This window comes from Seriola lalandi, unplaced genomic scaffold (assembly GCF_002814215.2).
Source record: "Seriola lalandi dorsalis isolate HSWRI2012SDOR001 ecotype SW California unplaced genomic scaffold, Sedor1 jcf7180002053703, whole genome shotgun sequence".
NCBI classification, from domain to species: domain Eukaryota; kingdom Metazoa; phylum Chordata; class Actinopteri; order Carangiformes; family Carangidae; genus Seriola; species Seriola lalandi.
Window position 1 is genome coordinate 161,537 of NW_019524256.1, and position 26,721 is coordinate 188,257.

At 42.0% G+C, this 26,721-nt stretch overlaps 1 protein-coding gene across 3 annotated transcripts in view; it reads left to right on the plus strand.

The window, feature by feature from the left end:
• The window catches only part of mtcl2 (microtubule crosslinking factor 2), a 94,104-nt gene that overhangs the window by 36,984 nt on the left and 30,399 nt on the right, over window positions 1–26,721 (plus strand). For all 3 annotated transcript variants that reach the window (XM_087172745.1, XM_087172747.1, XM_087172746.1), the window contains exon 5: window positions 26,508–26,570. In XM_087172745.1, the coding sequence (XP_087028871.1) occupies window positions 26,508–26,570 (63 nt within the window). The remainder of the gene's footprint in view (window positions 1–26,507; window positions 26,571–26,721) is intronic.

Consider the following 26,721-nt stretch of genomic DNA (forward strand, 5'->3'; position numbering starts at 1 on the left):
TGTGTGTGTGTGTGTGTGTGTGTGTGTGTGTGTGTGTGTGTGTGTGTTCCTTCCTTCACGTCCTCCTTGTCTTTTTCCCTCCTCTCCTCACCTCTCTTTCCCTCTCCCTCTCCTCCTCCTCCTCTGGATCCAGAGTGAGGCTGTGTGTGTGACATCATCACCGCGCTGCCGGCTCTTGTTGTGATGTGGAAGTGGAGACGTGGAAAATGAGTAGCTGGCATGGCACCTCCCGCTGATGCTCGTCTGGCTGCACCGCGGTTACCATGGCTACATTGCCGGTGTCATGTGCGTTGCTATGGTTACGCTGCTACTGTGATGTCCCACAGCAGCTGTAAGCCTGGCGGGGAGAGAGAGAGAGAGAGATAGAGAGAGAGAGAGGCACTGTTTCATGTAGAAATGAAGCAATTAAAAAAATAGAGAAAGAGACATACCTTGATTGTTTATGGTGATTTATGACTCGTGTTAGTTCTCACAGTTGTAGTTTGATCCTGTGAACGCACGACATTCACTAAACTCAAGGTTCACTTACTAGCTTTTTTTTTGGAGCCTTTGACCACATCTCTCTGCTTCATCCACCTGGAATTCACCACAAAGCTCCTTATAAATTAATTCATTGGCTCCTCTTGTTCATTTTAGATTCTTAATCTCTGACCTTTTAACTTCTGTTTGTATCTGTGTTAATTGATTCTCGTCATTTTTTAATCAATGGTATTTATATGTTTGTTCTTTTTTAACTGGTATTTTTATCTACTCGACATCATTGTAAAGGAGTGTTTAATCCTCAATGATTGTCGCGTTTAAATAAAGACATACAGTATATATTAAATGAATCATACAGTCAGAAGCTCAGGGTGAAGTTTAAGATTAGAGTTCGTCAGTACAGTTTTTTTTTTGGGTCACGTGTAAAAAAAATAAAAACTATTTCTGGCTCAAATTAAACGAACAAAATCAAATTTTTTTAATACTTTTTAATCCAAAATTCTGTGGACAGGACGGAGTTACAGTTGGATGGTTTAAACAGCCTGTGAAGTCGTGTAGCTACCATCACTATTATATTGCATCATATCATTATAATTATTATTATTACCTTAGTGCTTCTCTGGCTGACTGTTGAGCTGGAGCCTCGGGCCTGTTGTAACGAGAAGAGTTACATGACGATGATGATGATGATCTCCTAGCATGCCCGCTCATAGTATTTCATCTTCTCTGTTTCATAGTTGTGAGTCTGTGTTGCATAATTCACAGTCCCATACTTCCATTGTGCCGAGCTCATTAGGACGGATCAGCGCTCAGTCGTGTTTTGACAGGACGGTTTGTTCGTCCCTCCTCTCTGTCTGTCCTCTCTCTCTCTCTCTCTCTCTCTCTTTCATTCTCTCTTCATCTCTTCTTTCTGCTCTCTTCTTTTTCCCATCTCCACCTTCCTCCCTGCCGCTCCTCTTCCTCAGCTCTGGAGAAATGTGCCTGATCTTGCTGCGAGCGTTTGGCAGCTTCACCTTCACAATCGTTTCACAATCATTTTGTGGCACAAGTCATCTCCTCCCTTTTTCTTACTGTGATTTCTCCCATGTTTCGAAATGTCTGCCCACACACACACACACACACACACACACACACACACACACACACACACACACACACACACAAAACCTTCCTCATGGTCGACACACAGAAAAGCCACAACCAGAGAAATCAATTGACCTCAAAATCTGATTTAGATTAAACATTAAGAATTCTTTGCCGACTGCCATATTGTGTGGAAACATCTGCTTTTACACTTTTTATATTCATTTTAATTACAGCAAAACTAAAAAACGTGACAATGATCTTTTTAATTAGAAAACATTTTTACCTTGAATAACTATAATATTATATAACTTTCTATATTTTTACAATAAGAATATAAAAATATCCCCCCTAACTATTAGAAGCACAGACTGTAAATAAAGATGAATGTTGTCTCTGTGACGTCACCCTCAGGTTTCTGAAGCTCAGAGTGAGCTGCTCCGCCGTCGCCATCTTGGCAGTGTCTGACTCCGCCCCTATCTCCCAGCTAATCCATAAATGGTCAAAGAGGAAGGTTGTGTGGAGCTGAGACTTTAGTGCATGTTGATTTGTGGCAAGCATACTCTCACCCACCTGTCACTCAAAGAGGCCACGCCCTCAATCCTCCATAACTTTAGTCCTTAATAAAATGTAAACAGGTGAGTTATATAAACAGGTGTCATGAAGGAGGAAATTAGCTCTAGAGACCAAAACAGTTGTAAAGTTGGACATTGCAACATGGGAGTCTATGGGGACTGACTCGCTGTTGGAGCCAGACTCTAGTGGCCATTAGAGGAACTGCAGCTTCTGGTTCTTCAGGACCTGCTCATGCTCTGTCACATACTGAGGGATATGCTGTTTACTGTGACTGTAATACTGTGTTAAGAGGTTTGTTCATATCCACAGAGACACTCGATCACAGGGTGTCAAGTGTTGAACCTGAACGCAGCCTGAACCACTCGTACCTGAGTGGGAACAGCTCTTCTTACTGTTCCTTATGCTCTCTGTACATCAGCTCTATCTATACATCTAATCTGTGTCTGCTAACTGGTGAATGATGTAACTGGGATAGGACAGGCTCTGTCTCTCTCTCTCTCTCTCTCTGTCTCTCTCTGATCACTCCGATGGTCAGGTTATGTAAAAGACGCTGAGCAGCAGCGACAGTCGTTTCTGTTTGGAGGTTTAAATCTGATCCTGTTTGTGTGTGTGTGTGTGTGTAATCATTGACTTATTTTATATTAAATTAACTTTCAACATATAAAGTGAGTGTTATTGTTTCCTAAGTGAAGCTTCCTGGTGTTGCTGTCAGAGGTCGTGATGATTGACTTGTAGCGCGGCGGTGAGCCTCACCCAGTCATCCGGAGCAGAAACACTGGCTGGATGGGTAATGGGCCAGAATGGAGCTGTGGGGATCTGGAGCTCGACTGAGCCGAGAGGAGAGAAGCTCTAATGTGATCACACACTGACTGGAATAGATAAAAGGAGAGGGATTATTAAGTGATGGTGGCGGAGGGAGGGACTGATTGTGTGACCGCCTAAAGAGAAAAGTGGCTTCAAGGGCTGCTGTGTGAACAAATGTGGAGGAGAGGAACAAGAGATGAACAAAGAGAAGGAAGAAACGACTCTGATTTTTACTGACCTGACCCAGCTGAAATGTGCAGTGCAGACCTGGGATTTAATTCCTGGAAGTGTTATTTCTGTCCCCTCTCCTCTCCAGCTGAATGGCTGCAGTCTGGTGTGGATGACGCTCGCCCTGTCAGGAGCTTTCAGCCGGGTCCGGCTCTTATTTGTCGTCATTCCCTCATGTGGTTTCTTATCAGATGTTTCTTATCAGAATGAAATAAATTCAGCTTGATGTAGGGCAGAGGTTTTCAAAGTGGGAGGTGGGCCTCATCGGGGGGATGGGGGGGCCTCAGACAACGTCCACACGACTACGTTTTCATTTTAAAATGGCGTGTTCAAACGAAAATCCAGAATATCACACCTGAAAACACATACTGACAAATCGTGTACACTGAGCATGTGTGAGCCGGTGTAAACAGGAAGTAGATTGTCTCCTCTGCAGTAAATCCTCTGAAGGAGGAACAGCAAAGACAGTTGTAGAGTTACAGAGAATGTAAGTGAACAGCAGCTGCTAGCAAAGACAACAAGGTCATTCATTATCATGTTGTATGCTCCACTGGTAGTCCAGGCTGATGAGAGCCAATCAGGAGAGGCCGTGGCTGTGACCTCATCGTTTACAACCCCAGAGTTTTCACAATAAAACACAACCCCAGAGTTTTCACAATAAAACAGGTCCAGCAGCGTTTCCAAAACTCTCTGTTTTCAGTTCTATAAAAGTCTGGAGTCGTGTGGACGGGAGGCGAAAACGTAGGAATAGAGATGCGTTTTACTGCAGCGTAGCACTGTGGATGGAACCTCAGTGCATGGAAGGAAGTTATTACATTAGTTATCAAAAGGAGATCATAGATTAGCCTAAATGTGTGTAATTTGATTAAACAGATGAGGAGGGACCTTTTTTATGAATTTAAATTTAGTCTCAAGTTAATGTCAAACAGCAGTATCAGGATATATTGGCTCAATTGTTGAGTGTGTATGTGATCAAATAACATAATGATGATCCCATAGGCATCCTGGAAACAAAGCAAGTAAATTAAGGTGGGGTGAGGTTTGTCTGGGGGGAGGATGTGGCGTACACATATAAATGCCAGAAAATGGATTGTGTGAGGTCGTGGTAACTCTAACTTTACCATCAGCAGTACCAGTATATCTCTTAGTTTTGTTAAATGTCAGTGTAAAGATGTGTTATGTAACAATGAGCTGCATTGCTAATGTACTGTTAGTTATGCACTGACACTGGTCACGCTGGAAATGTGGGTTTTTTTTATTGGATTAAAATTGAGGTCAGGCTTTAACAGCTGTTTCAAATTGTATCTTCAACCATTAAAATGTGAAAATATGACAATATTAACTCTGAGTCATCGCTGTTAAAAGGTATCAGCAAGAAGACTGTTTTCCACATTGCATTGTAGTTTTCAGGAGCAACCAAGTTGGATTTGATTGGACAGGATCTTTTAAACTGTAAAAAAGGAAGAAAACGTGCTTAATTTACTACCTACTTAATTCCTTCCCATTAATATCTACCATTATGAATCAGTTGAGATTTAATTCTTTGGCGGCTTTAATTTCTTTCTCTTCATATCAATATTTTAATTCTGGATTGAAAAAAAATGAGAGAGAGAAGAAAATAAAATAAGACATGTGAAGAAAGTGAGATAGAGCGAGCATGAAGAGCACAGGTACAGAGAGAGAGAGAGAGAGAGAGAGAGAGAGAGAGAGAGAGAGAGTGGGGTGAGATGAAGGTTGAATGGGTGTGTGTAGATAAACAGGTGGAGAAGAAAATGAAAGGTAGAAATATGGTGATGGGAACATATGAGATGGAATAAGAGGAGGAAGAGAGAGGAGTGAGAGGACAGTGATCCTGCAGTAAGAGAGATTTATCTCTGTCCTTCTGTCTGATGGCAGAGGACACCAGTGGACCTTTATAGAGACCACAGTCTCATCAGGAGACCATGACGCCGCTGTAGGTCAAGGCTGATGGAGGAATCTGTTAACAGGTTAATAGGCTCTGTGATGTTTTATAATTTAAGGACTGAGCTGATCTCATTCAGAGTAATTAATAACGTGAACGTTGGTGGTTTGGATTCTTGCTCAAGGACAAAGCAGATGTAAATTAGTGGACACACATTCGACTTTTATCTCAACTGCCACTTCTAAATATGGATTATATAATAAAATATAATATAAAATATAATAAGAGTTCTCTAAACAACAGATGGGTTTTGCTTTCTATAAATGGATTCACCACATTAGTTTTAACTTCTTAATTAATTCAAGAGGCTCAAAACTGAGACAGTTCAGTTCTAGTCGGGGTCAGAAAATGTCCTTAAAGTGTCTGTTTGAGCGAGACACTAAACTACTTCACCACAACAAGCTCTGCTGCATGTTTTAAACTTCCTCTCCAGACGTGTTTTAACTCTGTAAAAATCCTCTGCATTGATTCATATTTAGTTTAACATGGTTTTTATCTCCTCTTACTTCCTGGTTGAGAAATCTGGGTCAGGCCTTGAGCCCCGCCCACCACCTGCTGGCTCCAGGTGGACAGGTGAAAGAGCAGAGAGCATCAAGATGGTCAGAACAGGAAACATCAGAGACTCAGCCACATGTTTGAGCCTCAGTCAGACCCAGACTCAGAGGAGGAGTCTGTTGAGACCAGAACCAGAGACTAGCAGAGGGGTCAGAACCGTTAGCATCTTTGCAGAGCAGTTAGCAAAATTTGAATATTTTAAGAACTGTTAGCGCAGTTAGCATCCTTTGAGAACGATTAGTGAAGTTAGCACCTTTTCAGAATGGTTAGTGTTGTTAACATCTCTTCCGAACGGTTAGTGTAGTTAGCATCTTTTATTTGTTCATGTTGTTTGTTAGCTTATAACTGGCAGTGGCTGACATAGTGTTAGCGTTTGTGCTAATGCTATCTCTCATTGGTCCACTGCAGTTCAAGGTGGATTATAATAATAACAAAGAATATTTGAACATTTAATGTGATTTATTATTTGTTTTTCAAATGTGCAGTGTGATTTTATTCACTGTACTGAAATTAACTGTAGCTGTGTGAAATAATACACAAATGTAAAATGGATAAATATAAATAGTTTGTAGTTGATGGTCTAAAATATTGGAAAACTGGTTTATTTGAAATCAAATAGAGGAATCTGTTCCAGTGTCATACCAACAGTCGGCCTCTTTTTAAGTGGAGAATAAAGCGTTATAGAGGAAATCAGCTCGGCAAACAGGAGATCACTGAATGAACTTTACTGACATCATCTCATAAGATTTGTGGCCTGAACTTCAAAAACATTTCAAACAGCACACACACACACACACACACATACACACACACACACACTCTCTCTCTCTCAAAGACAGTTTCCCTGCAGCAGCTTTAAAAGTACAAAGAGTCCTTTGAAAGTGTCCTGTCGTCAGAGTCAGGCCACTGAGGATTTGTCCTCTCCAGCTACAGGACAGCACACCTGCCCTTCACGGACACCTGGATTCAACCGCTCACTGAAATGTGCTGTGCGCTCAGTGCAGTGTCATCAGGGTGAGCTGTTAGGACACATAATGGAGGGAATTATATCAGCGCTGCAGTGCACAAGGCCAGAGCATCACTGGTTAAACGGTCAATATCTACAGTGTTACAGATCATTAACCTGCACATGCTAAGTCTGCTGCAGAGGAGCTCACTGTTATTGTACGAGAGGACGAGGAGGCAGCGGTGTGAACACGCTGCTAACAACGTGTTTCCCATAAAAACAGACACAAAAAATTGATGAGTCACCCAGTTATTAATTATCTCAGCCTGCTGATGAACGTCCTGATGGTGTAGTGCTTCCAAAATAGGCCCTGGATGTTCCTTCAAATAGGCTGTCTCATAATTAGCACAAACATCGCCCACGGCTGCAACGAGCGAGCCTGGACTTCAACCATATGTGATCATAAATAGAAAAAAAACTCTACTATTAAACAGCCCTTCCTGTCAGAGGTATCTACTGTTTCTATGCGGATTTTCAGCTGCATATAAATCAAATAAAAATCATTATGATATGTTTTTGGAAATTGAAAGACAAAGAAAAAAAGGAGCATCAACAGTGAAGAACCAGAAGCTGCAGTTCCTCTAATGGCCACTAGAGTCTGGCTCCAACAGTGAGTCAGTCCCCATAGACTCCCATGTTAAAATGTCCAACTTTACAGCAGAAATAAACATGTTTACAGCCTGGTACAAAAAGAGTTTTGGTCTCTAGAGCTAATTTCCTCCTTTGTGACACCTGTTTATATAACTCACCTGTTTACATTTTATTAAGAACTAAAGTTATGCAGAATTGGGGGCGTGGCCTGTTTGAGTGACAGGTGGGTGAGAGTATGCTTGACACAAAGTCTCAGCTCCACACACGCCCCAGTCTTTTTCTCATATTTGGATTAGATGAGAGGGAGTTAGAGGTGGAGTCAGACGCTGCCAAGATGAATCCCAAAATTCACCTTTCACATACTTGTATGGTGTATTGAACAGAGCAGCGTGTCAGAATGACAGTTGGCTGCCTGGTAAATCGACTGTTCAGTGCAGGAGCTGGGGGTCGGGATTTACGAGTATTTTATGGTAATGTGCCTCTCCGTGTTATCTGTGTGTGCTGGGAGCACGCCGGTGATTCCCTCCTCAGTTCTCTGAGGGTTTGGTAAAGCAACTTCGTGCTACTCTGTCAAACTGAGGTCAAAAATTAATGGCTACCCTCTCGTTGGTCCCAGCACTGATTTGATCGGAGCAGTGGAGCAGAACGAAGTGGTCTAGCGTGTGTGTGTGTGTGCGTGTGTGTGTGTGTGTTTTCCTTTCCAGGGTCTGAATCTCTTCCAGAGGCTTTACCACAGTAATTTATGGCAGCAGAGACAGAGAGAGACACACCGGCCTTTAAATATAACAAGTGAACGGAGGGTTCTGCTGTTGTCACTGCTGCAAGATTGAATGTGTGTTTTTGGTTCATTTAAAGGGAGAGAAAACAAAAATCCTGATTTCTTTCTCAACCTCATTATTGTAAACAATGTGATCCTGCTCAAACATACCTGTATCTCCCAAAGTTAAAACAACATAGGACAGACTCAGAACAGGAGTCTGTTGAGTCCAGAATCAGAGACTGGCGGAGATATCATAAGGGTTAGCGCAGTTAGCATCGTTTTTTAGAATGGTTAGCATAATTAGCATCGTTTTTCAGAGCAGTTAGCACAGTTATCATCTTTTCACAACGGTTAGCGCTTTTCACAACGGATATCTTGGTTAGCATCTTTTATTTGTTTATGTTGTTTGTTAGCTTGTAACTGGCAGTGGCTGACACAGTGTTAGCTGTTGTGCTAATGCTAACTCTGCTAAACACTGGATTTTCAGAAGGTCTATAATATAAGAATCAGAGTCTGATGACGGTTATCTGATTGTTGTTTTTTTTTTTTTTTGAGGGGTTGTTATTTTTCTCTGAACATCAGTTGCATGTGACGTTGTTGTCAGGTGACCTCTAGTAGCCGTCGTAGTTGTGAGAGGAGCAAAGGAGGAAGTCATGTGACGTCGTACAAAGAGAGTCCACATCAGAAGGATGGTGGTTAGTTTTCGTTTTTTTAAACTTAACCAATCTGTGAGCGTTCCATTAGCTTAACCGCGTGTTTATTAGTGTAACCACGACGCCAAAGGCCCTGGTACACTTAGCAAATTTATTGTTGTAACCTTGACAACAAGGGTCCAGTACACTTCAGGAAATGCTCCTAGGGGTGTTATGAGAGGGACAAAATTACTTGTTACTTGTTTTTCTTTCATAAATTGACGTTTGCGTGTTTGGAACTGAAAACATTAAAATAAATAAATCAAGAAATTGCTGTTTGCTCCCAGTCCTGCTTGGCTTCCCTCTCCTCTCCTTCCATTTCTCCTCTCTCCTCCTCTTCTTCTTGTAATTTATGCAGCTCTAAACTTCAGCATCCTGTGGGAGAAATCTGCTGTGCAGACATTAACAGCCACACAATAAAAACACAACAGCACCACATGATGATCTTCTCGTTCATTTGCCTTGTTTATCTGTGATTGGGGATGTTGTCTCTTCTAAGCGTCTCCCGCTCCCACGCAATAACTTCAGCCGGGCAGCGGGTCGATTAAATGGCCTGATAAAAGCGCATTAAGCTCATGGAGCTAATATATGAACACATGCGTCCGTTTGTGTGTCTGCGTGAGCCACAGCAGCAGGGTCGAACCAGGTCAAATTGTTCCATGTGCAGAACATGTGTTTTACTCCGGTTGGTGATGTCATTATCAACGCCACATCAAACATTTAGTGCAGTAACCATTAGTTACTGTGTCTGAAGGCTGGTAGGAGTGGAGGCATGTCAGGACTAAAAAGTAAGACAATGATAATAATAATGATGTGTGTGTGTGTGTGTGTTTGTGTGTGTGTGTGTGTGTGTGTGTGTGTGTGTGTGTGTGTGTGTGTGTGTAATAAAGTGCATATGTTGACAGGGGAAAGAAAAAAGCGGTTGATCCCTGTTTGAAAATTCAAATCTTCAACAGCTAATCAGAGCGGGAGCTGGTGGGAGGAAAGTTAGAGGAGGAGGGACATAAAGAAAAAGGTTTATTTATAAATCCTATTTAAAACAAGCAGAGTCGTGCTGCACAATAATTAACAACATATATACAGAACATAACAACAGCTAAAATGTGAAGTCAGACGGACAGGAAACACTGAGAAATAAAAACACAGGATAAAAGTGAAAGATAAAACCTCAAAGGCCAAAGAAAACATGGGTTTTAAGTTTAGTCTTAAAAAAGTGGAGCACTTCATTAAAAGAGGAAAACTCTTCCAAAGTTTTTGGGCCCTTACCATGAAAGCCCAATCATCCTTTTCCCCATAGCCTCGCCCAGAGGGACATCGAGGAGCAGCTGGTCTGAGGATCTGAGGGGATCTGAGATGTACTCGACCCTGGGGGGCCTTAAAAACTAATAAAAGAACCTTGAACTCGAGTCAGTATTTGACTGTGTTGACCATGTTGTCGCTGAACTGGGTAACGACCAAACACAGGGCAAAAAGTCAAAGAACAGCAACAGAAGAAGAAGAAGAAAACATGACTTTAAGATGATTGCAGTCAGTATAAAACACGCCTCTTCCCACGGGCTGACTCATTACTGGGGACGAGCCGAGGTCACAACGTCTCCCTCTCCTCAGAGAGCGAGATGAAGGCTCCACTTAGCGTGTCACATCCGGTTTGATTTCCTGTCAGAGAGGCTGATGGCGAAGGATTACAGGGCGGGAACAAAGACAGAGGGAATAAACAGTCAATGCTGAGGGACGAGCGGTGCGTTTAATGTCTTGTCGACCAACACGGGGAATCGATGACACTCTCTTTGGAAAGATGTGTCTCAGCTGGTGTGACAGCTTGTGAGTCAGGGCAGATTCATTATGCAAATTTTCAGGGCGACCTGTAGTTTATGTTGCCATGACGACAAAGGTCTAAACTCAAGAAAGTACTCACTTTTAACGATGTTTGTAATCAAATTACCCTGTGACTGTTCCACGTTCTTAAAAGCACGTTTGTTATCGTTACCGTGACAACACAGATCCAAGCTTTTCCTGCCCTTACCGTTGGGTCGCAAAGCGCGGCTCCCGTCTCCTAGCAACCTTGACAACACGTAACTTTTTTGTTTTTCACAGAAACTTGAGGTTTTAAAGTCTCGTGGTTTTAACAGTTGAAACACAAGACTGACATTTAACTGTGTGATCCTCAGACTCACTGTCACTGTTGTTTGCTTTCATTACCGGCGCGCAATGAATCCTGGGATATGTTGGGCCGCGAAGGATCGGCCTTCAAAGAGGGTAATTTCCCATAAATACCACGTTAATGAGGTTAGATAGATAGATAGATAGATAGATAGATAGATAGATAGATAGATAGAACATTTTCCACCCTCCTCAATAAAAACTCTACGCCGTTATTTAGCCACAAGAAGCATGAAAACAGACAAACATCCTGAACAATCTTGAATCTTTCTTAGTCTTAAAGATGCTAATTAACTTCAATAACATCAACAACTGGATTACAGCGGGACTCAGGACTCCACACAGAGATATTAGGTTGAATGTAAGTCAACTCAAAATACAGCAGAACATTTACCTTCAGATCTGACTCAGTGGTTTTATAATGAAGTTTTTTCATTTTATATTAAACTAATTGAATTCCCAGTGTTTACTGTGAATATCAAAGGGGGTCTGTTACTTCCTGGAGTTTCCCTGGAGATGTGATACTGATATTGGATAGAGCCAGGCTAGCTGCTTTCTGCTGTTTCTATAGACTTAATGCTAAGCTAAGCTAACCCAGCTGCTGTCTGTAGCTTCATGTTGACTGAGCGTGCCATCGAACCTCTCCCGGCAAGAAAGCAAATGAGCATATTTTACCAAAATGTCAAACTTTTCCTTTAAAAATGTATTAAAAAATCAGATCAGTAATAACTGAAAACCATGAGCCATTAAAATACACATTGATGTCTCAAAAGGATTTATTTTCAGCAATTACCCACGTCACCTCTCTGCATGTGTGTGGTGCTGGTGTTTGAAGTGACAGACACACCTAAAGGTCAGCAGAGCCCCGACGTGTCCAGCAGAGCCGGCCTTTGTTCTGCTGTCACTCACTTCCAACAGCCGGTTATTATTCAAGGCGCCGAGGGTTTAATATCACTTACTGTTCTCTTATGGATGTGGGATGTGCAGCTAATGTACAAAAGTCAGTATACAATTATAATTTTTTTTTCAGATTTTTTAAAAATGCTTTGAATTAAAGCTGCACTGAGCTGCCACACACAGTCTGTTTAATCATCACTGGATTATTATAAGAAATAATATTTGCAGCTATCATTTATGTGACGTGTGACAAACACACACATACAAAACACACACACACAAACACACACAAACACACGCACACACATACAAAACACACACAAACACACACACACTTTGACATAATTGATGCAGTTCACGTTGCCAATTACTGGACAACCCAGTCAACCTGTCTTACACGCTCCACTTCACTCTCTCTCATTCACACACACACACACTCACACTCACACGCACACACACACACACGCACACACACACACACACACACAAACACACATACGGTGTGATACTGTAATCCTATGATATCCTACTTGCCATTTCTGCTGACTTGTGTGTGTCTGAGGTGAGAAAACCACATGTGACAAGAAATCCAGACTAATTAAAGATGTGAAGCGTGTTCATGAAGAAGCCATTAACCATATGGAGGTTTGTGTGTGTGTGTGTGTGTGTGTGTGTGTGTGTGTGTGTATTTTATTTTATTATTATATTTTATTTTTATTCATTTTATTATTTTATCTTATTTTATTTTAATTAAATTTTATAAACCAGTTCCCATCAAACACCCTCCTTTGAAGTTGTGACGGGGCAGTTCACGTTTGTCATCACCTCAGAATCCTGTAGAACAACATCTCTAATGCACTGATGAACTGTATTAAAATGTTCCTGTCAAACAAATTTAGTTTTGATCCGTTAAGACGAAGAACAACTTGTTTCAGTCGAGAACAAGTTTTCTGTCAGAGGCGTCTTTGTTTTATTGAATTATGAATCATGTATCATGTCGAATCCTCTCCTCTCTGTATCTACAAATACAAGCAGAGACATAAGAACAAACATGACAATCTTTTTGCTTCTGGTTCATTCTCTGAGTTTTTTTACCTTTAAAAACAAAATAAGAAATAAATCCAGATCCTCTCATTAGAAGCCACTTCTCGTCTGAACTACAGTGAGGGCAGAGCTGAGCTGAGCTGGGAGGTGTCACTGCAGTGATGCTCTCTATTTATAGGACATCATTGGGGGGTGCTGTGTTGTGGTTTGCAGGGACGCCCTCTGTCACACACACACACTCACACACACACACACACACACACACACACACACACACACACACAGCAGATGGAGACGCTGCAGTATTGATGGAGAAGCTTTGCATATGTGTGTGTGTTCATTCACATATGGTTTCTCTCTGTGACTCTGTGGTGAACAGTTGCTGCAGCTCAGGTGGCTGCAAGTGAGAAGAGGGGGCAGGAAGTTTAACCCTCGTTTAACCAGGTGGGACGACAAAAGAACATGTTCAGATTAAGAGCAGTTCGAAGCAGGTGAAGCAGGTGGAGCTTTAATCACTCTTAGTTACTGTCATCCAGGACATGTTGCTACAGAGGTAAACTAATGCAGGTACATGGTGGTGTTGTGACGATAACCCTGATATTTAAAAAATGGTCGGACTCGGACACTATGTGGAAAGAGATTGTGAATTTGAACGAATCTTCCACGTCGTGTTTATTTGGGTTTTTACCACATGATATGAAAGTCTCGCAGCACAGGAGGCTGTGGTTTCGCCTCGTTGAGGTTACTGGCTGTAGAATTATTTTTACGCTCCTGGAAATCCTCCTCTGTGTCTAATTTTAATAAGTGGACAGATTTAAAGCGTAAAACGGCCTCATATGAACGTGTGACGTATAGACTGCGTGAAGTTAGACAGTTAGAGAAACTGATCTCATTGTGTGATTGACAGTTTATGTATATTTCACCTTTTGATAATATCTACTTTAATATATGTGGAGCTGATGGACTGAACACCTGTGGTATACAGAGGGGGATGGATCACCGTATCCTGCCAGATATAATCGCTGATCAATATGTCTCGGGTCTTCTGATTGTATCAAGGAAGATTCAGGGCTATTTTCTGTTTTCTGTGTATTTATTTATTTATTTTATAATTTGTGATTGTGGCTGTGGTCTCTTGACTTATATTCAGCATAATTATGACTGATGTTGCAGAGTCTTGTGAGGTTGTTTGTTTTTGTCTCTTAGTTTCCTGCTTGGATAAGAAAACAGAGGAAATGACAGTGTATAACCGATCTGTCCCGTAGATGAATAAGTCTGAGTAAGAAAACGTTTTTAAAGCAAAAACACTGAATAAAGACTCAGTCGCACGTGAACAGTGTGCAGTTGAAATGTTACTTTCTGCAGCATCTTTCTCTTTAATGGTAACTTCCAGTTCTCATTCAAAGGGACTGATTTGTCCTCGTCTGTCTGTCCAGAGAAACAGTGAGACAACAAAGTACATTACATTTTTATTCCGTTAGTTAAACGTTTTTGCTCATTGTAATTCACTGTGACACTTTGATGGCTATGAGTCATAATATGCAGCCTAAATATTAAAGTATTGTCATGTTCAGTCAGTGTGTTTCCTGCAGTAGATGCAGTTTAAGAGCAGCAGGAGGACCGGTACACTAGCAGAGTGATGAGCTGCCGGGGGGCGGGGCCAGCAGAAAACACCTGTTCTAGACACTTTTAAAAGACGCCCAGTGAAACAATCCAACGTCTGTTTAAATGAAGCTTCATGTAGAAGATTTTCATCTCTTCATCCTCCCGTCAAATCCGCACTTTCCTTTGGTGCTACATTTTTCTCAACCGCTGAACTGCCGTATTCCTACGCACAAGCGCACCTGCAGAGCACACTGTGTTACGCCGCTTTCTGATCCGCTCAGCTGACCTGTGTGCACCGTAACACAGTTCGCTTCGTAGGGGCGCAGTGTGCTTGGTTTGAGAGGGATTCTGGGATACTTGCCTTTCCTGGACAACTGATTTAAGGATTTAATCACATGATACAGACCTTCTATCATCGTTCTTTACTAACACATAATCATTTCCATCTTATATTTCTTAGATACTAAAATATATAACGTAGTTAGTTTCTTAGTTTCGGGGAAAACCATGAATCATCGTATCCGTCTTTTTGCTCTGCACACATCTGCACACATGATAATATGATAATAAGATAATACAGAGCAGCAGAGAACATGCAGAGATATTAAATAATACATCATGTTTATGACACTTTCACATTGCTTTGCATTAGGATTACAACATATTATTATTTCCAAACACATGCAGAGGTATATTATCTTTTCTTTTTTTTTATTGCAGATGGAGACTGTAAGAAAGAGCGGGAATAGAAATGAGTTTAGTTGAGAACTGTGTTACATTATTTTACATTATTTCTCTTCTGCCGTGACAAATGTCAAACATAATCGTATCATGGTTATTAAACCCGTGGAAACAGAGAAGTGCTTTGTTGAAACAGTGTCATCGTACTTTTATTGTTTACATGTCACAGCTTTTGTTCAGACATGATATTCAGATGTAAACAAAGAGCTTTCAAAATAAGAGCGTGAAGATTTAAAGGGTCCCTGCTTCCTGAACTTTCTTTGTCTTTGATCTGTCTCTCGCTCAGTCCAGCCACCTTCCTTCCTCGTCCTCCTCCCTCTCCTCCTTCTCCTTCTCCTCCTCTCTTTTCTCTCCACCTCTGACCCTCTTATCATTCACCGTTCCGTTTCCTTTCCTTCCTTCCTCTTCCTCTTTCTGTCGTTTTCATTAATGTGTTGCCAATGGGGGGTGCCTTGGCGACAGGCTGCAAAAGCTGTCGCCACGGCAACGCATTGTGGTCCGTGGTTGTCGAGGCGTTTTGTTGGGAGGCTGGTGGCTGGGGGGTCGGTGTGGGAGGGTTGGGGGTGTAAATAGATGCTGCATCTCTTTTGCTCCTCGGTGTGGTGCAGGTCAGACGATCAAATATTAAATACTCCAGAGGTGGAGCTTCTTCTTCTTCTTTGTCTCTCTCTCCATCTTCAAACTGTTTTCACTTTCACCACCTTCACCTTGTTCATACACTCCATCTTTAACATCATTAACTTATCTTTGTCAATAACAATAATAATAATATTACTCTGCCAAGTCATTTTGTGGAAATGTAAAATGCAAAAATATAAAAAAATAATAATTTTGTCCCAGAAAAAATGAAGAATAATGACGTTTATGTGTAATTATGACAATAAGAAAATCTAACAAAAGGATTATTATTGTAAACATACTGTCATGTTGAAGAGCTGTGTAGCTTTTATACCGAGCCGACAAACCCACATCAAAACTAACAGGAATAAGAAACATGTTTCAGTCTGCTGGGAGAAGATAGTGACTCTCTCCGACCTCACTCAGTCCGTCTTACAAACCCTCGTGTTTGTGTTGATGCAGCAGTTTGTGGTGGTTGGAATAAATCTTCTAAAGACAAAAATTCTCATGTTTCCTCTTCCAGAAAAACTGTCAGTGGAGCAGTCCACGGTTCGATGAAGTAATTAATGAAAAATGAATGTACAACAGCTGCAGCATTAATTTATAATATGAAAATACCAAACGTCTGTGGCGTCCGTCTTCTCCGTTTCACACACTTAAAGGCTGAAAAACAAGAAATTAAAGGACGACATCTTGAGCTCTGTGAGTTTACAGTTAATGAGTTCATCAAACAACATCATCTCTGAGTTACTCGATAATGAAAATAATCTTTAAAGTAATGGTTAATTGCACCTGTACTCTATAGAAACCTGCAGCAGTCACAGAGAGATTGGCTGGTTTGTACATTAAATTAGACGATTAGCTCTTTAATAAACGTTCAGGGACAATAGGGCCCCGGGTGGGGGTATTTGTCTCTAGGGGTTGACGTCTGCTACACACACAAAAACACACACACACAGTCTGTTCAGCTTCAAGCAACCACAACAAACACACACTTCTTCTGTACACACTTACATATAGCACACACATGCACACACACACACACACATTTCCTGATTGTGGAAACAAAAATATGCACACAGTCAAACAAACATTAACTACACACACACACACACACACACACACACACACATGAATAATTCAGATCAATACGAAGCGTTCAGGTTGTACTTGAAGGGCTGTTCATTTGCGCAAGGTCACCTACTGACACACTGTCTTAATAAGCTGAGTGTCTGAGACACACACACACACACACACACAAACACACACACAAACACACACATATACACACACACACACACACACACACATACATTGGCAGACAGACACACAAGCTTTTCTCTAATGGAAGTGACTGGAAGTAAAAAGAGCTTCTGGTAACAAAGAACAACAAATCCTCCTTCCCCTCCTCTTCTCCTTCTCTCGTCTCCTCTCCTCTCTTGTTTCCTCCCCTCCTCTCCTTCTCTCATCTCCTCGTCACCTCTCCTTGTTTCCTTTTTTCTCCTCTTCTCGTTTCCTCATTTCCTCTCCTCCTTCCATCCGTCCTTGTAGCCCTCCTTGCTTCTTGATGCTTTGTTTGCTTATTTCAGTGTGTGTGTGTCTGTGTGTGTGTGTGTGTGTGTGTGTGTGTGTGTGTGTGTGTGTGTGTGAAGAGCCAAAGTAAACAGAGGAGGAGGAGGCTGCCTTTGTCCTTTTTTTTTTTGAGAGCAGTCTGTTGTTGTCTTGATTACTTATTGGACGAGACAGAGAGACAGACAGAGAGAGAGAGAGAGAGTGCGAGGAGGGAAAGTGTAGCGTCTTTTCAGACGTGTAGTAGCCTATCATATCCATCCTGTATCGGCGTGGCGGCGCTTTGTTGCCGTGCTAATGCTATGCTAATAGATGGTAATTGACCATTCACACATGCAAACGGCTGTGAGCTGAATCTCTGTTGTGTGACATCACGTCAGCGTTCACTGAAAATACTTTAAGAAACGTTTAGAAACACGCCGGGCTCTGAACGCCCCCCTATTTACCTATTTAAAATGAGCCTAAACACAAATGAATCAGAAAACAGAGTGTGTGTGTGTGTGTGTGTGTGTGTGTGTGTGTGTGTGTGTGTGTGTCTGCTGCTGGGACACATCAGGTTAGCTTCAGGTGATTTGGCAGGAAGCAGGAGCTAAGTCAGAGAGCAGCGTTCAGGATCATTTGTACATCACGGCGAAGAATTTTCATTAAGCCTGCAGCAGATTGATTAACGCCAATTTTTGACTGGAAAATCCATCTGAAGAGAAGGTGACGAAGAGGTGTGTTCATTCAGCTGTGGGGGAAAAAAATAAGAAAAGAAAAAGAGCTGGATACATAAACCATACGTACCATGCACCGTTTCCCGCTCATAAGTTAGTATTGATAAACGCAGAATGTGTTGACCATGTGAACACGCGGTTTTCTGAAGAGATCCACGTTACAGTGAAAATAAAAAATAAGCCGAGACGAAGAAGAAGAAAGAAGAAAAAAGAAGACAGACAGAAATAATTGTGTTTGTGCTCAATCATTTAATATCTTTATTGTGAGTGAATCTGTAACTGTTTCATCCTGTTTGAATGAAGGACATGTCCCTAACAACATTTACATGTCCTGTTTGGAGTGAATCATATTAGATCACTGTGTCTTTCCAGAGGTCAGATTTAAACATGCTAGCATCTGATTGGCTGAGAGGCTCGGGTCGAAAATAAAAATTGTCGCCATCTTTTTACTTTTCTTTTTTTGTATTAATTCATTAACAGTCGAAGGCAACTTGTACCAGTGAGATTAATCCATTGCAGTGGCTCAACAGGGACAGAGAGTCTGAGGATTGCGCTGTTAAATGTCAGTAAGGGCGGGAACAGCTAATCCTCCGTAGACCAGCCCGTCTCACTTGGATTCGGCCTTCACGGTCTACGACGGGCCGCACCTTCTGATGTTAAGATTTGAAGAAAATAAGTCATTCATTCGATTATTTTCTAGTATGAAAATCAATCGTCACACTCTGAAAGTTCAAACTCCACATCAATGTTCATCAGTGTGACACTGATAGTTTAGATGTCATGCAGACTTGACGTGTTACACAACCCAGAAAATGTCAAGACTCTGCCGATGGATTATCAAACCATTCAGCTGACATGAAAGGAAACTACACGGTGGTTCTGAGTATCTACGACAGAGCGGCTTTGTGTGGAGGGTAGTTCAGGTAAAGTGGAGTGCGCTTGATTTGATTTGTAGAGTAAAGACTAATAAAGCCACTGGTATGGTTCTTTATGATCAGCAGCAATGGATTTATTTCATTTAAAGTCCTGGATCCAGGTTTTATCATCAACATCACAGCAGACAAAGAGGCTTCATGTTGGAAGCGCTGACGCTAAATTGGCTGTTTATTTCCTAATCCGGCGCTCGCGGCGTGTCATCGTGTCACAAAATGTGTGGAAACGGCGCGAGTGTGTCGTAATGAGCCGAGCAGGCGGGGGGTTATGGGAAAACGCCGGTGTTGCTTTCGCCTTATCTGCTCTGCGCCGTTGTTCTGTGAGCTGCTTCCCTCTGCCTGCAGACAGCCGGAGAGAGCTGCTTAACGCTGCATTTACATCCCAGGAATTCAGTCAACGCTGTTATCAAGTGCGACTAAATAGAAATATGATGTTAGCCTCAGCTCACAATGTTACAAGCATCCATTTGTATTTTTACATAAACAGTATTCGTTTGCTTTTACTGGCTAAACGGCAGGATTTGAGCAGAAAATGTCTCTTTATTCATTTATTTTCCTTATTAAAGTCATAAGGCAACTTTAAAAAAGAAATCCAGGGAGATAAATAACAAGATTGATTGGTTTCCTGTCCTCATTAATGAGCTGAATTAAAGATTTGCTAAAGCTAACTGTCTCTGAGCTCCGCCGCTCTGATTTGTTGTGTGTTGTTAGCAGGAGGCGTAGTGCTGTTTAATTATCTCCTTCGGTCCCCAGTGTCAGTCTTTCCCTTTGCCTCCATACATCCTTATCTGACACACACACACACACACACACACACACACACACACACACACACAGGTTATGCAACCCAATGTGTGCTGTGTTGTGTAGACTTTTCCTCGAGTGTGTGTGTGTGTGTGTGTGTGTGTGTGTGTGTGTGTGGTGATGATTAGATGTGAGTGTCCTGTTCTTTCAGGCTGAGACTGGCCCATCGCCTGCGAGTGTGTGTGTGTCTCTGTTGCAGCATGCACTTCAAATAAATCAATTTTCTCTCCACAAACCCACACTCTCTTTCTGCACACACACACACACTAAGACACACTTTCCCTTGGTATTCGAGCAATCTGATCTAATTTCTGCCCTCAGAGGAAAATGTTTGCTGTAGTATTTCAGTGACTGAAAGATTCTTTCCAGACTCCACTATTAAAAAAAAACTAACTTTGACTTAAAATTAGACTTTGCAGTGTGTTGTTTTTTTTTTGTGTGCCACAAACAGACAAAGCCAAGTAAGTCAGTACTTTAGTGCAGAGCTTTAGAGCTTTTGAAATACAACAGCACCAGTAGCTCTGGCTGCTATTTCGGCTTCTTATATGAAGTCTGCATCCTAAACTTCAGCGTGTCCGTGTCCAGGAAACGTGACTTTGTTGTGAGCAGCCACTTGAGATGCATGGCGGTGTCACTGCGAGGCAAAAGGCCACAGCTGTGTCCCAAACTAACTGTCCGCTGCACCTGTCAGGAGCCGAGAAACCAGAGAAATGTCACAGGAAAACGTCACGGCAGGAGGTTTTCATGTGGAGGGATCGTCCTACAAACATCTGCCTAGAAATACTAAGAAGGAAAGTTGCATCTTATTTGATTTGTACACAAACAGCATCCGGGAACCTTCGCTAACGGCGCTACAGGCTGCAGAACAGAGGCGGATGGATACAGTTAAACAAATAGAGGAAATAGTTCCAGCATGTAACACCCCCTATAGTCACGTTGTTATTTTTGCCTTTCAGATTATTTACAGATTAAACAATCAAGATATAATGTGTTCATTAGTGAGCTTTGGAGATCGATCTTTAGGCTAAGCTAGGTTAGCATCCTGGCTTCAGCTTGATACTTAAAACAGGACTCCACAGATTTAGCGTAGCACTCAGGAGTGGTGTCGAGCTTCTCATAAAGAGACTGTCCTCCTGTAAAAAAATGAGCCCTTAGGTGTTTTGTTGCTAAACGACATCTTGTGGTCGCGGTAATGATGACAGGAGCGAAGGGAAAAGTGTCGGTGACGTAGTTTAAAGAGAGACAAAATCCACGTCAGGAGGAGGTGGTGGTGGATGGATGGGTCAACAAAACGCAGGAATAGGAGGGCGGTGTTCGATTCCCATGTGAAAGCAGCTGTTTATATCGTAACCATAGCAACAAAGACTGTCTAATGTTGAGGAAGAACTTATTTTAACCCAAATCACCAACTTTGCTCTAAACCTGACCGTTATTAACCACGCTGCCGCTGTAGGGGGCGCTATTTCAGGAGACACTCCTATAGGTCGTATCAGAGCGTTGTTCAGGTTGGAGGTGTTTTTAAATGATTTTTCTTTTATTCTTTTTCTTTCATCTCATGTTTTTATGTATTTCTTAAATGTTTTTACTGTACAGTTGCTCTATAAATAAAGATTTACTTGTTCTGGGAAAGTCCACCAGTAATAATAATAATAAATAAAAGATTATATCTAGTAGATAGGACCTTTCTATAGAAAGTGTCAGACTGCTTCACAAGACAATAAAGACAGAAAATGAGCCCATTAAAAAACAGTGAAAGGTCCCTGAGCTTGTAAACAGAAAAGTACCAGAGTGAGTGGGACTCATACACTTATAATCCGTTCCTGCGCAGTAGTCCTCTCCTCTCCTCCGTGTCAGGATTTAACGCCTGGTTGGTTCAGGTGAGTCTGTTCACTGAGATCAGATCTGACCTCTTGTGCTGCTTCCTCCCATTCTCACAGAGCAATCTCATCTACTGTCAGTTCACCTGTGTGACGGGCCGTAACCCGACCAGGCTGTTAAAACCATTTCCATTTTGAAACCACATCAGCACACTGTAAAAAAAGAAAAGAAAAGAAAAAAGCAGTGACATCTCAGTCCAGCAGTTTTGGATATTCACCGACCGACACTGTTTTCATTCCTCTGTGTCTATTTTCAGCTGTTTGAATTAACTTCATGACATTTTTCTAAGAATATTTCACGCTGTGCTGCCTTTAATCTGAGTTTCAACATTGTTTAATGTATTTAGTCTTCGCTCTCTGTTCCCACTTTCTCGACCTTGCAGAGGTCGTATCCAGAGTTTCAACATTAGTTTGTTCAGTTTCTTCATGTCGTTCCCTGTCCCTCTCTGGCCTCCGCGTCCCGTCCTCCTCCTCCAGACCTTTCTAACCTTCCTCGGGGGGGTTTCATCAGGTCTCTCAGTGTGTTTAATCCCGACCTGCTCTGTAGCCTGATTGTCACGGCTGGTGGAGCTGCAGATCAGATTGGACTGGAAGGAGGGAGAGTTCACACTGCTGTGCCTCCTCATCCATGACGGAGGAATGACAACATCTCTCTCTCTCCCTTTCACTCTCCCTGTTTTCCCACTCTGCCTTCACTGTTGTTATATGCCCCTCGTTCTTTTTCTCACTGTCAGTGACCATCTCTCCCTCTTTTCCTCTCTCTGTCCTGATCGGTTTCCGTCCATCCACCAGTTCAGTCAGGCAAAGGAGGGCTTGGCATGCATTCCTGTCTTTGAAAATCCATCTGCCTCTCTCTCTCTTTTACTGTCTCCTTCTGTCTTTTCATCCCTGTCCCCACTCTTTTATAAAAACCCATCCATCTCCCCTTGTATTTCACCATCTCTCCTGTATACACTAAACAGAACAACCAGTGCAGTTATTGTAAAATATGTGAAATATTACCTAAGAAAAAGCTTAGCAGCAGAGGACACAGCCAGGAGCTGTTAAATATGTTATCAGATGACATGGAAGTCAACCTGCTATCTTATCTGCAGTGTAACTGTAGCCCTGCGGGCTCAGAAACATGAGAACCAGGCCCTGATCACAGTTTGTGTGTGTGTGTGTGTGTGTGCGTGTGTGCGTGTGTGGGTGTGTGTGTGTGTGTGTGTGTGGTTTTTTATCATAAATAATGAACATTTCCAAGCATGGTTTTGTAAAAGTGAGAATCATCAGTTTTGTGCCAGAAAAATAATGGAAAAAATAACTTATAGCTTCCTAGAAATATAACTGAGCCACAGGAGCAATTAGGGAGAGGATTGAGAGAGAATCTGAACCCCCTGATTAAACCCCCCCCCCAAAAAAAACAAACAAAAAAACAAAAAAGAGGTCTAAACAACAGATTGGGAGGCGTTGAAACAATGATATACCCTACTTACCTGTAATTGTAAATATTACAATATATTTCCGACATTCATGGCTGGTGGAATCTTGTAATACGATTTCAAACACCCCTGAAGTGGACCGTACCATTTCTTAACGTTGCGTCTGTCTGCCTGCGTCACTCCGTCAGTGGCTCCGTCCTCACGTCTGTGCGTCACACAAGCGGGCGTAAGTAAATGTAAGTAGCACGAGCTAACTATCCAGCTGGTTCATTACACTTCACTTTCTTATCATCGGAGTTTCTGAATCAGATTGTGTCAAGTATCTACAGGTGAACGCTAATGTTAGCTAGTTTCTAAATTTAGCCTTAAGTTACAGTTTTAGTTAACTATTATTAGCTAGCTCAAAGCGCGCCCTTTCATTTCCGGTGGGGAAATACAGAGAAGCTGCATCACACTGCCATCTCTGCCCACACAGGCCCGCCCCAATTAGTGACGTAAGAGCACCTCTTTGGAGGTACTCTTACATCACCCTCTCAAAGTAACTATCTATTACTATTTTTATCCCACGAGGGCTTTTGTGTTGAACAGGCACAAAATCAAACAATCATTTGGCAGATCAAGCAACTTTTTTTTCTTGCTGGTTCAGGAATCACTCACACAAAAACAAGCTAGGTGTCATATTATGAGCTCAAGAGTTTAACATTAATTGATCTCCCATCTTTTTCCATCCTTTTCCACCCGCTCCTCTCTGCAACTGAACGCCGCTCAGCTGAAAGCCTGATCCAATAGTTCCGACATCTGTTCGACCTCCAGCCAGAATCATTGTTTCCATTATCAGGCCGGCTCATTGATCAGTGAGTTTAGAGCCATTAACGGACTGTTTGCCCCCTGATAGACTGATCTTAATGTGGGTTAGGACACCGAGACAGGGAGGGAGGGACAAGAGGGAGGGAAGGACAGCGGGAGATGAAAAATTAAAAGGTCGGGAAAACAGCCCAAAGAGTGATGAAGGGATGAGAGGGAGGGGAGGAAGCAAGGGAGGGCAGAGAGGATGAAAGGATAGAAAGAGGAGAGGGAGGGAGAGAGGAAGGGAGGGATGGGGGGTGAAAATAGTGACAGAGACAGAGTTGTGGAAAGAATCGGACAAATAAGCAAATGCCCTTGATGCTGATGCTGCAACTGCAACTCCACCTGGACCTGAGAGGATTATTTAAAACGTCCTCAGAGATTCAAGGTTTCAGTGTTTTAACCATTTCACTTTATATTTTGGCAAAAGACCATATAAGTATTATTCATTTATGTTTTTCCTGTGCTCCTTTCTCACCTTTCTCCTCCATCCATCCCTCCATTTCTTTCTTTTGTTGCCGGCGGTTCGTTGCAGAGAGACTAGCTTGTTTCCATGGAAACGGACTGAGCCAGATGAGCTTAGTTACTTGCGCTGCAGCGTCTGTCCTAACTCACACACTGTTTGCGTGTGTGTGTGTGAGAGAGAGAGTGTGTGTGTGATTGGTCGTAGCTCTAAAGAGAAGGAAGGATCATGATTTATGAGAGCCTAATGCACTGGGCAGACACTTGGATGAACAGAGGCTGGTGTGTGTGTGTGTGTGTGTGTGTGTGTGTGTGGATTCATTATTAGCGATGCAACCCAGCTCTTCTATCGTGTCATTAGCTGTTTTGTTTTTCTGTTTTTGTCCCTACTTTGCTGTTTTTCTTTCTTCTCATATTTCCCGTTACATCTCCGTCTCTTTTTCTCCGTCTCTCTTCATACCACCACTGCCCAGCTGTAATTCCACGCTCTTATCCGTCTCTCTGCGGTAATTAAAATCACCATGGGAATGATCTGCATCACCATAGCAATGACATCTGGGTCTCAGCGCGGGAGGGAGAGGAGCTGTGTCGTACGATATCCTGACTGTCTGTCAGCCGTGAAGCTGGAAATTCAGGATGGAAATAGTTCAGAATATTCATGTGCTTAATGGTGATTATCATCACGACATCACTGATTGAAAGCATATTTTTACAAAAATGTAAACAGCTTGTCCTCATACAGGAAGCTTGACATTTTGGGAAATAGGCTAATTGGCTTTCCTCCTGAGAGCTAGATGAAAAGATCAATAGACATAAGACGCTCTGACAGTTTTGCCAAGAGACAATTAGTTTAGCTCATAGAGTCGTTGGAGGTGCCAGACGATCTGAGGGTGATGGCCAGAAAGGTGTTTTAATCAAGCACATAAAGGCATGTTGGTAAACGGATGAGAGCTGTCAGGATTGTTAGTGTTGCCTTCAATGTCCTGAAAACTTTCAAAATGGCCTCAAATGCACCGGAAAAAGGTTTAAAAAGTGCAACACACTGCTGAGCAGCAGGTTAGGGAGGTAGTGACAGGTGTGAAAAGACACTCAGGTGTGTTTTTGTGGAACAGCTATAATGGTGAAAGCTCTTGATCGTGTCCTCGTCATTTTACCAGAGGTGGACAGTAACAAACTACATTTATTTGAGGACTGTACTTCAGTATATTTTTCAGTATCTGTTCTTTACTTGAGTATTTTTTTTTTTTTTAGAAACTTTTGACTTTTGACTCCACTACATTTCTATGAAGTGCTCTTACTTTGAAACAACTTTTAGTCAGAGGGATGAATTTTATTTTATTTTGAAAAATGTCATGTTTGCGCTTGTCAGTGTCCTAACGATGGCGACGTTAGATAAAGATGAGGCAGAGGATTCTTCACAGAGACCATGCTCTGATCTGACGTCTGTGTTTGATTAATTTAGTTTGAAATGTTTGCCGCATTCACCACGACCAGACTTCATCACTGGCTAAAAACAATAAGAAATACTAATGATGTCTGTCCTGTTGTTGATTCAGTTGGTTTTATGTCCATGTCAACAGCCTTTGTATCCCACAGTCGTGTTATTCTACAGGTTCAACAGTCAGTCAGTCAGTCAGTCAGTCAGTCAGCAGGTTGTTTCAGACTCATTAGTTTCTGTAAATGTGGAACAATACAACGATGAGTTCACATAAAAAAAATTTTTACTTTTGAATACTTCAGTATTTTTAAAACCCAGTACTCCAATACTTTAACTCCAGTCAAAGTATTGTATTGTAGTATTTGACCTGGAGCATCTAAACTCTGCCTTTATCCACCTCTGGATTTTAGGAAGAAATAACTTCAGCTCTGTGTTATTTTTTTAAATGTTAAATAAAAATCAAGGACACGTGCAAATATCTGCACAAATGGGAATTTATTGATCTGGAAAATGGACATGCCCCCCCCCCCACTGTTTTATTTCTGACTGAACACATTCGTCTCTTTGAAACACAAGCTGTCGATGATGGTGTCACGCCTCACTAACGAGACTCTGTGTGTGTGTGTGTGTCTGTTGCAGAACTCCCAGAAGAAAAGAGGAGCACGACCCAACAACAAACCTGACAAGAAGCTCGGTCCGCAGGTAACACAGCAAATCACATACTGAGATACATATTGCTTTTACATCTTAAAGACTAAAACACACACACACACACACACACACACACACACACTCACTCACACACAATGCCACAGAGCGATAGAGGGCTACATAACGATATCATGAATAACAA